This window comes from Rhagoletis zephyria, unplaced genomic scaffold (genome assembly GCF_001687245.7).
Source record: "Rhagoletis zephyria isolate East Lansing unplaced genomic scaffold, Rhagoletis_zephyria_1.1 Rzeph_scaffold_17590, whole genome shotgun sequence".
NCBI classification, from domain to species: Eukaryota; Metazoa; Arthropoda; class Insecta; order Diptera; family Tephritidae; genus Rhagoletis; species Rhagoletis zephyria.
In genome coordinates, this window is record NW_016174651.1 from 1 (window position 1) to 10,749 (window position 10,749).

The 10,749-nt window shown below is 33.2% G+C and overlaps 1 protein-coding gene across 1 annotated transcript; it reads right to left on the reverse strand.

Moving 5' to 3' along the window:
* Positions 1 to 211: 211 nt before the first annotated feature.
* IFT57 (intraflagellar transport 57) lies at positions 212 to 3,196 on the reverse strand. Its single transcript, XM_017636239.1, has 5 exons — positions 2,795 to 3,196; positions 2,625 to 2,729; positions 2,183 to 2,560; positions 498 to 777; positions 212 to 384 (listed from the first exon to the last, which is right to left on the reverse strand). Exons 1-5 carry the CDS (start codon positions 3,098 to 3,100, stop codon positions 212 to 214), a joined length of 1,242 nt encoding a protein of 413 aa, XP_017491728.1. The 5' UTR covers positions 3,101 to 3,196.
* Between the last annotated feature and the right edge of the window lie 7,553 nt (positions 3,197 to 10,749).

A 10,749-nucleotide genomic window follows, 5' to 3' on the forward strand; every position in this document is an offset into this window, starting at 1 on the left:
ACGTGTTGAGTAATCATTGATGATTTTTTACGGTAAGTTAAATTAAGTCTAGATTAGATGAGTTTTAAATATGTATACTTATATGAAAACCATTTTTCTCATATTTTTAATTATATAATATGGTAATAGTAAATGTAATTTTTCGCATATAGTATGTATAGTAAGTACATTTTTCATTATTTATTTTGTATTCAAAGGTTCGTGTCTTCCCTTATGTAGCCTCCCCGGTAGCCGAACCATATCCGGAATCAACTTCACCGAACCTGCCTGCCTGACGTAAAATGTCCTGATCGATGCCATGTACTAAGAGAGCTACTTCCAAATTGAGCTGGGCGGTTTCTTCTTTCAGTTTACTGATGGCTTTCTTTATGTTCACCACGGAGCCTATTTATGTTAAAAAAAAAATTATAAACATTAATGAAACCGTTATTATATATTTATAAAATGGGTGCCCATACATGCAGTAAGTACAAAAGTAGAAATATTCCAATACTCACTGCCATCAGACATTGATTGTCCTCGTCGCTCCATTTCGCTCTTCTTGATGTCGTTCTCCTGTACCACAGCATTCAATTGCTCTACCAGCGCTTCTGTGTCGGTATGAACCTGTGTTTGCGCATGCTGCACATTTGATAATTCAATTGAGATTTCCTTAAATTGACGCACAAACGATTGCAGCTCGTTATTCAAATGCTTTTCACGACTTTCGATCTTCTCCAAACTGAAAGTAAACTCGCTGTGTAGCTTCTTCAATTGAGTTTGAGTATCCTCAGAGCTCTGCAAAAAAAGAGTTTAGAAGTACTTATGGACATGGGCGTAGCCAGATAGGGGCAGGCATTTTAAATTTTCCTTATATAAACATAAAATAGTACCCTGAAATACCAGCTTAATAGGGTCGAAACCCCACCCCCCCTAAATTTCATTCTGGCTACGCCGATGCTTATGGATATATGTAGGTATGTATGTATGTATACAGGGTGTCCTAGGCCCCTCTAAATTGGAGGGAAATGTGTTATTGAAAACCGCAAAAATTTTACTACTAAACCGGGGATGCTCTATCTTTTGGTAGTATTATCGACTTCCTGTTTCGACCGTAGATGGGTTAAACTGACCGGAAGTCCATTTTTTTAAATTAACCGTGTATATTTTTACTACAGATTCGGATTCTATGGAGAAAAATACGCAACTTTTGTTTGAAAATTTTTTCTCGGAAGTGCCTTTTTCAACACTTTTCAACAGGAGTCTAGGACGAGTTAAAGTTCAAAGGTATTTTGACCCTTCCTGATGTTGTGCAGTTGTAGGTCGTTTCCCAAGTAATTTTCTGCTTAGAACTCGGGCAATAATATAAATAAGTAAGGGACATTTTAGCATTCTTTGGCAAATTGTTGGACATACTTTGTATGGAAGAAAATGCGCGAACAAAAAATTGCCAAAAAACAACGGAAAGTCCGAGCTACTTCAAACTTGCACTTCATTATATTAAAATTTAATGGACTATAAAACTGCATGGAAACAATTGTAGAAAATTTTATAAAAAAGTTTTAATTTTTATCAAACCTTTGTTAAAATTCGTCGAATTTTTATAAAGTTCTACAAAGTTTGAAATTTTGATTTACAAAATTTTTTTTGATAGTAAGTTATATTTTAATAAACACAAATAGTAACCATTTTTAAACAAAGAAAAATAGTCGCCACCATATATTTTATAAGGCTCCTGGGAGCCACTTTGCCCATCTCTGCTTTAGTTAATTAGCTCAGCACTTAACTTAACCGAAAGTAACTCAGATTAGAAGTTTGCTTTCTTTCTAGCCAATAATTCCAGAACGATATTTCTGTTATTTAATCTTAAGCAATGTTTACATTGTTTAACATTCACAGGAGATTAGTTGAATGAAAAGTTCAACGAAAGTTGGCTGCCGGCAAACTTCATTGGAAACGATTCGTTGAAAAGTCGTTTGCACTACGCAACTCTCGCATTTGTTGAACAATGCAAACGCTGCCTTAGCTTACTTCTTTAGGTCATTTTAAATAACTAAATACATACTACTCTCTCTCTATCTCTCTCTCTCTCTCTCTATCCACTGCGAAAGATTTGTACCAAAAATCATGTGTCGATAGAAATATATTTTACTTGACGTAAGCTAACCACTTTGCTCAGTGTCTCATAGAACTGATCACTTACCTCTTCGATGCTCGCCTTCAGTGTCTCAATTTGGCTTAAATGTGTACGCCAATCGCGTGCATCAGCTTTCACATAGACCTTCAAATGTGGCAATACACGCTCAAGCTCCTGTCGCCATTGTTGCTGATCTGTAAAACGTTCCGCCGCCGCATCACTCTCTGGCAAGTCGATATTATGATTTCGGTCTGAACGCCTAGAGCGATTTACCCAGACGAGATTTTTGAAACCACCAGCGCTATTCACTTCCATATCGCTGTCATCGCTTAGTGCGGCATTCTGTTCATCTTCCAGTTTTTCCAAAATAATTTCGGCGTTATCCTCCAAGTAATCGGTGGCTACCTCATCTTCCTGTGCTATATGTGGGCGATTGTAAGTGATCTATATAAAAAACGAGATATTTTAGTTAAATATTTGGTCTAGGGTTTTTAGTGTGATCATTTACCTGCGCCACTTTGGTTGCTTGTGTTGCGAGACTATCCAAAACTGTTAAACAAGTGGGACCTGCGCCACGTATCAATTTGTTGGGTGGAGAATCGATGTGTATATCCTGCTTGAACAGCAGACTTTTAATAAAGACAATTTTAGTGGTTTTTTACTTAATTTAATCCTTACCATTTCATCGAGCATTTGCACAATTTTAGCAATCACTGTATTGGGGTCATCGAATTCCTGTGGTCTTTCAATTTCTTTGCCCAACTTTCGACACAACCACCAGCAGATGAGCGTAAACATATAGAATTGTTCGCCTGGATTGAAGGATTTGACGAAGTAGAAACGCGACAGTGGCTTCATTTTAAATTCTTGCAACAGCTGCTTTTCGTAGTTTAGCAATTTCAACTTTTCGAGTAGATCATCCGATTGAAATGTAGTCACCGGCAGGGCAGCTAATTCCTGTGGAGTAGCGTTATCTCCTTGCATTTTGTGCGATTTTGATGAATTTTTTCCAATTTCTATTCCTTTTCAAGCAAGTGTGACGATAAAAAAAAACTAATAAAGTGGAGGAAGAATTGCCATAGTAACAGCTTTACCAAAACAATCCTTCGTCGAAACGAATATACATGCATATACACACATTTGTATATTTTATAGATTTACTAACAACTTGTTGCTGGAAAATTTAACACTAGATGGCGCTGAACAACTTTGGTGTCTAGGCTACAATAACACTGAACAGACACCTGTGGAAGCGAAATCCCGTAATTGATGGTGCAAGCTTCACCAGTAGATGGCGCACTAAAAAGTAAAATCAGAGAAAGTTAATGCAGAGAATGTTAATGAAATGAGAAGGAGCAAATGTTAACTAACATTTTTATACCAGAGAACATGCAAAAAAGAAGCAAACCAATCTTCCTAGAGGAGAGAACGCGAAAAGCTAAAAAAAGCTAGCTATGTAAAAGTTACTGTCTCAAAACTTGCAATATTAAATTTTTAAATATAAAATTTGCAAATCTACCATACTGCAATTTTATCTTTTAATGGTATTAGGCTCTTATTTATCCAAATTTTCAGGTAATAAAAAAAGATACAGTTCGGATGTTACTTGTTGTCGTAGACGTTTTTTTTTTTAATTTATGGTTTACTTTTATAAAATCACATAACGCTGTTTGCAAGTGGACTACTCATACATACATATATTCATTAAAAGATAATTTGTCATACGTCTGAAATAAAAAAATTTTAAATCAGAAGGATAAAATAGTATTGTGTTATTAATTCAAAAGTAAATAATTGTAGTTCAATGACGAAGGGGGGATCTATCCCCCCCCATATCACCCCCCTGGCTACGCCACTGGTTCAACGCCTTCGTCATATCCGCTAGAGTTTCAGATTACAAGAAGAAATTTGCAGCGTATACTTATATAAATAAAAGGAGGGTCGATGTTCGAATGATCAAAAAGATGGAAGTCTGACCTTTAATTTCATAAAAATTACTAAACGACCGAATATTATAAGCCAAGGAAAAAAATCTCTATGTATTGCTAGTTTTTCCATTTTTTTGTCTTTAAAATGAGCAAAGAGCTTCGATGAAAACATACATATGTAAATGCATGTGCCCTTAGCTCGTTTTCCCGGATTCCTATTTTTTTTAGGTATATTTTGATGATATTTATTCATTTAAAGTTGGAAAAGCATCGAATATTTTCGCCACAATGTTTGATGATGATTTGACGCAGTCGATGTGTCGATGGCTTTTTGCATCCCTATTATAGTTATAGTTTTTAGTATCAATTGGCAATATATTGAATCGTTTAGGGAAATGAAAAGCAGAACTGTACCTTTGCATATATTTATAAAATTCGTGTACATACATACATATGTATGTGATTTATATTTTTCCATTTATTATATTTTTGGCACTGTGAGTTTTTTTATTACGACTTAGACTATATTAATTACAATATATACATATAAATTAATTTAGTTACAAATTATTGAATAAAACTAAGTTTTCTAAAAAAAAAAAATACAGCAAATCAAGAAATTCAACAACATGTAGTACAGTGAAAATATGAACATATAATTGTACTTATCGTATATACCCTGCAAAAATTATTCGCCTAATCTCTAAGGGCCAGTTTCTCAATATCTGGTTAACACTAACTAGAGCTTAAACATGGTTTTTGACGTTATCGACTCGATGTTATATGTTATGGAGTCTAACACGTCTATAACAATGTTTAACCTGCAGTTAGTGTTAACCTGACATTGAGAAACTGGCCCTAAGCAGATTATTCCAGCATTAGTCTCAAAGGGGGTACAATTTGGCGTTAATAAGGTGTAACTATGTAGTCTCATACGGGTATTATTGGTAACACTGTGCGACAGCCGAAACCAGTCCGGACTTTGTTAACATTTTCTAAAAGTATACCCATCCAGTAGTAAAACAATCGATGGATTTGCAAAAGTTAGCTCGTACTTTTATTTTATGGCCTACTAAAGATTTCATGTTCCGGCCTAATTTGTTTTCAAAAAAGTGGAAAAAATGGTTAAAATAAATGGCTGAGTGAAATTAAAGGTTAAGAAATATATCTATAGTAAATTTTCATGGGAAATATTTTCGTAGAACATATTAATTCATTAGCTCCCGTCTGAAAGGGTCGTTTTGACCCTTACTTCAAGAAACCCCACAAAAAGCAAATTTGGAAGTTCCTTAGAGGATTAACATATTCCAGAAAATGATTCTTTGGAAAATTTTACTAGGGGTCTTCTCAGGCAAAAACTTCATGCCACCAACGTTAAAGTCTCTATAAATATATTGGATCTATGCCAAGAAGGAATAACAGCCAAACTAAATTGGAAAAATTGTTTGCAAAAAAAGGTTTTTTTGTTGACCTGTTGTATGAGAAGCTGTGTTGGCGGTTAGTTAAAACTTAACTTACCGTAAGAAACTTAAGAACCTGTAGATTTTAGGTTCTTAAGTTACGGCTTTACGGAAATTGAGAGCGGTCAGAGAATCAGGCTTGGAAGACTCTCGCTTAACGTGTTGAGCGTGTTGAGTAATCATTGATAATTTCTTCCGGTAAGTTAAGTTAAGTTAAGTCTAGACTAACTGAGCTTTTAGCAAACCTAGAATTCCCGGTTCGCATCGCAGCTAGCGCAAATTTGTATTAGTTATTTTTTAAAAGCGACTAAGAAGTCACTTTTCAAACCCGCTTCGGTATAAAGGGTAACAATAAATCTCTGCATAGAACATGCCCGAACAAAAGGGAACTCACTTTATTCCATATAAATAATCAAAAGTGGTATTAGTCGCATGTTCCTTTGTGTTTACTTCCGGACTAATCCCGTATAAGTCGCATTTTTTGCTGGGTACATACAAATTTATTCCCGTTTAAGTGTATGTATAAGAACGTAAGTACGTTGCCTGAAAATAAGATCAATATTCGGATATTCGCTTAGTAAATATTTTCACACTTATATATTTTCTAATATGTACGTTGAAAAATTGCTTATCTACTGAGCGTTCGTGTTTTGGTACAATGGCCGAGACATCTGAAAGAGAAAGAAAGATTTATAATTTTTTCGAATAAATTAACGGTAATTTTCCAAGTATCGTATAAATAAAAAGTAGTAGTTAATTGTACTTAACAAATTAATAGGTCAATTCTGGCTAAAATAGTTGCAAGGTTTATAAAGCAATTGAAAAACAGTAGTTTAAAATATAGACAGACGACGACGTTAATCTGACAGACGGCAGTAATGCGGATTAACGAGCCACAAGGTCGAGGGTTTGAGTTCCGCTTTCAGTAGAAGTTTCATTAATTTTTTTTTTTTATAATTCATTCAGTTATTACTTTTATTTTTTCTAGTTGTGGACTTTTTTATTAAAATTAAACTTTACAAAATTTTATAAATAATAAAAAAAGAAATAATGTGGAATAAAATAAAACAAAAAAAAAAAGAATTAAGTAAATCATATAATCTGCACAAAAAAACATAACAAAAAATAAAATATGTAAATAAAAAAAATTTGTCAATCGCTCCGCGGACGCCAAGCTCGTTTTACTTCGTTTGCTTACCTGTGCAATATGTAGACAATTCTCCTTATTCGAAATAATTTTGGGAATTAACTCTAAGGGCCGGTTTCTTAAAGACTGATTAAATTATTTTTAATCAGCGGTTGGTTAATCGCTGATATCTTTAATTGACAAATTCGTTTTCACCAAGGTCTGATTAAATAACATCCGATTATGTCGATCATTGTGAATATTTTCAGAAAGGTTTCACAAAAGTTTCATTGTGAATAGACAAAAGCAGACAACACAGCTGATTTTTTCGTGGTTTTTGTTTACTGTTTTATTGTTTTAAGCAATTGACAATTGTTTTAAAAATATTGTGCTCACCAATTTGTGTACCAACTCGTTAATTATATAGCCTGTTCCCAAAATTAAGTTTCAAAAATCAATTCGAATCAAGGGAATATTACATCACTTTTGGATTCATTTTACATGGTCATATAGCAGTTTGCACAGAAGAGAAACGACTGGCACGCTTTGTTAAACTCGGCCAAAATCGCTTAGGGGGTTACAGCGCCAAATAAGAAGAAGAATTGAGTTAAAAATAATATAAATTTTAACTATGAGTCAATAGCACGTTCAATAGCTTACAATGTTGCTTTCAAAATGAGTCCTATGTCTGACTAAATAAAAAAATAATAACGGGCTCGCTTATTTGCATAAACAGCCTTTATTTGCTTTAACTCATGCATTTTTCTCTTTAAAATGTGCATAAGCAGCCGAACAAATGCACGAAATTTTTGGGAATTAACTTAAATTCGGGGAATTTTCGATGACAACACTGCTAAAAACGGCGAGCTGGTGTCTTTTGTACAAATAAGCAAACAAAGCAGGCGAGTTTGGCGTCCGCGCTAGCCGAGTGGTGGGAGTTGCGTGCTACAAGCCTGTAGCTGCCAGGTTCGATCCTCGGTTGGAGCGATTGCGAAAAAATTTTAATTTTTTTTTTGTTATTTATTTTATTTTATTTATATATTTAATATTACTTTTTTTTATATCACATTTTATATTTTATTATTAGCTATTTGAAATGTTTAAAAAAAATGGTGGTCCTTAAATATAAACAATCCTTAATTTCATGTGGTGCTTTTTTAATTTTCATTAATTTAAAGGTTTCTCAAGATTAAGTGAATTTTCATGATTGAAAGAAGAAGATTCGTGTATATTTACGTTGTCCGATACCTTAGAATATGCACGACCCAGATATGTATAATCAAAAATCTGCGAAACCTGAGAAATAATTTTTCCCTTGGTTTCGTTTACGGCGATTTGGTCATATGCTTTTAAATTAATACAATGTATTTATAGGGGCCCGTCGATGAACAACTCATCAACTGCGAATTGGGAGAGAAACACAACAACAACAATCACATGGAAGAAAATTTCTGAACTAGAATGATGAATCCGCATTTAGCGTAGTATTTTTCAGTTTAGATAAGGAATAAAAAAAAACGTTGGTCTAGCGGTGCACAAAACAAGGCAAAATACAATTTTAAAGTAGTGAATTACTAGTTCTCAAGTTTAACTCTATTTCGAAGTTATGTTTAGCTAACTACGGCAGAACGAACATAGTATAGATTACACATAAACCAGTTATAGTAACAAAAAAAAAATTATTTAAAACTTTTAAGGAAATGACTTATCCTTAGGTTGAATTTCAAATAGCTTTTCAGTTGTGGTAATACAATTAGGGTCTTCAAGTGTACCTCTTAACGTAGTAATTGTGTCAGAATGTTCGGAGTTTCCCTTAATGAAAGCAAGGAAGTAATCCATCAAAATTATTACACAAAAGGCAATGATAACAAGTCCAACTACCACTAAACCAGTTAAGGCAAAACCAAAAACCTGAGAGAAAAAAAAGTTGTTTATAAAATTGTGTAACTACACCTTAAAATTCATTAACCCACTCGTTCGTTTATTGCCACCAAGGAATCATATAACACTGCACGCCTACTGCTAACAGCAATATTTCTCTCCAAGTCTGGCATGTATGTAAATGGAAGTGAGGGTAATGTTTGTTGCCTTATTATTGAACAATTTTGTTTGGAATTTTTTGGCAGTGCTGCATAAATCGTTCTTCCTTTCCGAAAATCCAACCGTTCGACAAACGAACCAACACGTAAATAGCGAATGCGGATAAGACACCGATTGTGAAGAAAGTAAACTGCAAAGGCATGTGAGTTAGAAGTCCGCTATTTTCAGATATACATATGTATATATTTTTTTACTAATAACCTTTTGTAATGGGGTTAAATTTTGCTCTTGCGATGCCTCTATGTCCTGATCCTCTAGGGTCATGGTGATATAGTGCGTTATAAAATCGTTTAATAATTCGATGTGTATGTTTATTATTTTAATTTTGCTTGCGTTTTGAAAAAAAAAACTTAAATATTTGGATGTACATTATGACACTATTTACAAAGTACTTCATTTAAAAATTTTCCCATTATTTAAATATGTATAATTAACGGTATTTACCTAACGTAAAAACGTACGAAGTACGTAAATTTCCGAGTACACACTCAGTGTTGCATGAACGCACCTCATGAAATATTTGAGTAAATATTTAAAGGTTAACATCATTTAATTTTTAAGTTAGATAAAATCTTTTTGCACTGTGGATGTCAATCGAAAGGGGTTCAAAATCCTTTTGTTTCAAAAAACATATGTAAGATTGTAATATTTTAATATGGGTATCGGACGAGCCAGGTTTAAGAAAGCTTTACTTCTAAAATATTTTTAAAGAGTATTCGAAATCAATTTAATTAAGAAGTTATATCAAATATTGCAATGTGGACATTAAATGAAAGAGATCTAAGGAAGTTGTTTTTTCATAAAATATTCTTGCTTAAAAATTCAAAACAAATTTAAATAACAAGTTAATTACGAGGGAGATTTAAGAAAATTTTATTTCGATGATATTTTTGAAAAATTTTGCCATCAGTTTGTTATTCAAAATTAATTTAATAAACAAGTTAAATATTTCAAGATCAGTATATCAAACCATAGAGGTTAAAAAAGCTTTATTTATAAAATACTTTTGCAACTCAAAATCAATTAATTAACAAGTTAAATTAAATATTTCAACATTGCAATTAATCGATAAGTTTTTTTTGGTGTTGCGTAATTATGAAAAAGCATAGATACTCACAGATCTGTGAAATTTCGAACGAACGAGCATTTAAACAAAATTTCTAAATTATCGGTGAAGTTAACGAAATACCGATTGACGACAAATTATATGCGATTTTGTTAGAAACAAACAAAATATGATTATTTCAGTGTATCTTAGTGTACATTAGGGTGGTACAAAAAAAAGTTAAGTCGGAATTTTAATGCTCCCATCTCCTAAGATTTTTCTATACCGAAAAATATACCCCTATTTTTTTTATTTTGAAGTCAAAAATAATTTAGGGGCCGCTCAAAGTATTCCATGTATTTCATGTGGGAAAAAAAACAAATTTTCCTAGAAATGGTACTATATAATTTTTGAAAACCAATATTTTTCGATCGGAAAATCCTGTTTCCCATAAAAAACGTTAGTATTAAAAAATGGCAAAATAAACAATTGGGTATTATTATTGGGTAAAACGGAATTGGAAAAAAGTTTTGCAATATTACACCCAAAAAAGTCGAAAATTTCAATTTTTGAAAAAAAATATATAAATTAGGACTGTTCTGAGCAGCTTTTTAATAGTTCCTTAAAAGAAAAAAGGCTGCAAAATTACGCCGAATAGATCTGATGTTAACGCTCCTGATCTGAAAATAAGCAACGCGGATGGCAATGCTTGTAACAGAGGAAGAGGAAGACCTACTCTGCGATGTAAAGACCAGACGGAGGACTTGGGGTCAGTTGGCAGGGAAGGGAAACAGTTTAAAAATAGTTAAGGCGTTTACAGTGCCAAAGACGAAGAGGAGCACTGTTCAACTCACTCAATTTACCGCTCAATCGCTCCATCTAACTTGCGTAATTGGTTAAAAATATATTATTACATACATACATACATGCATACGTACATATATACATAATCAATACATGATGCACTTACTTCA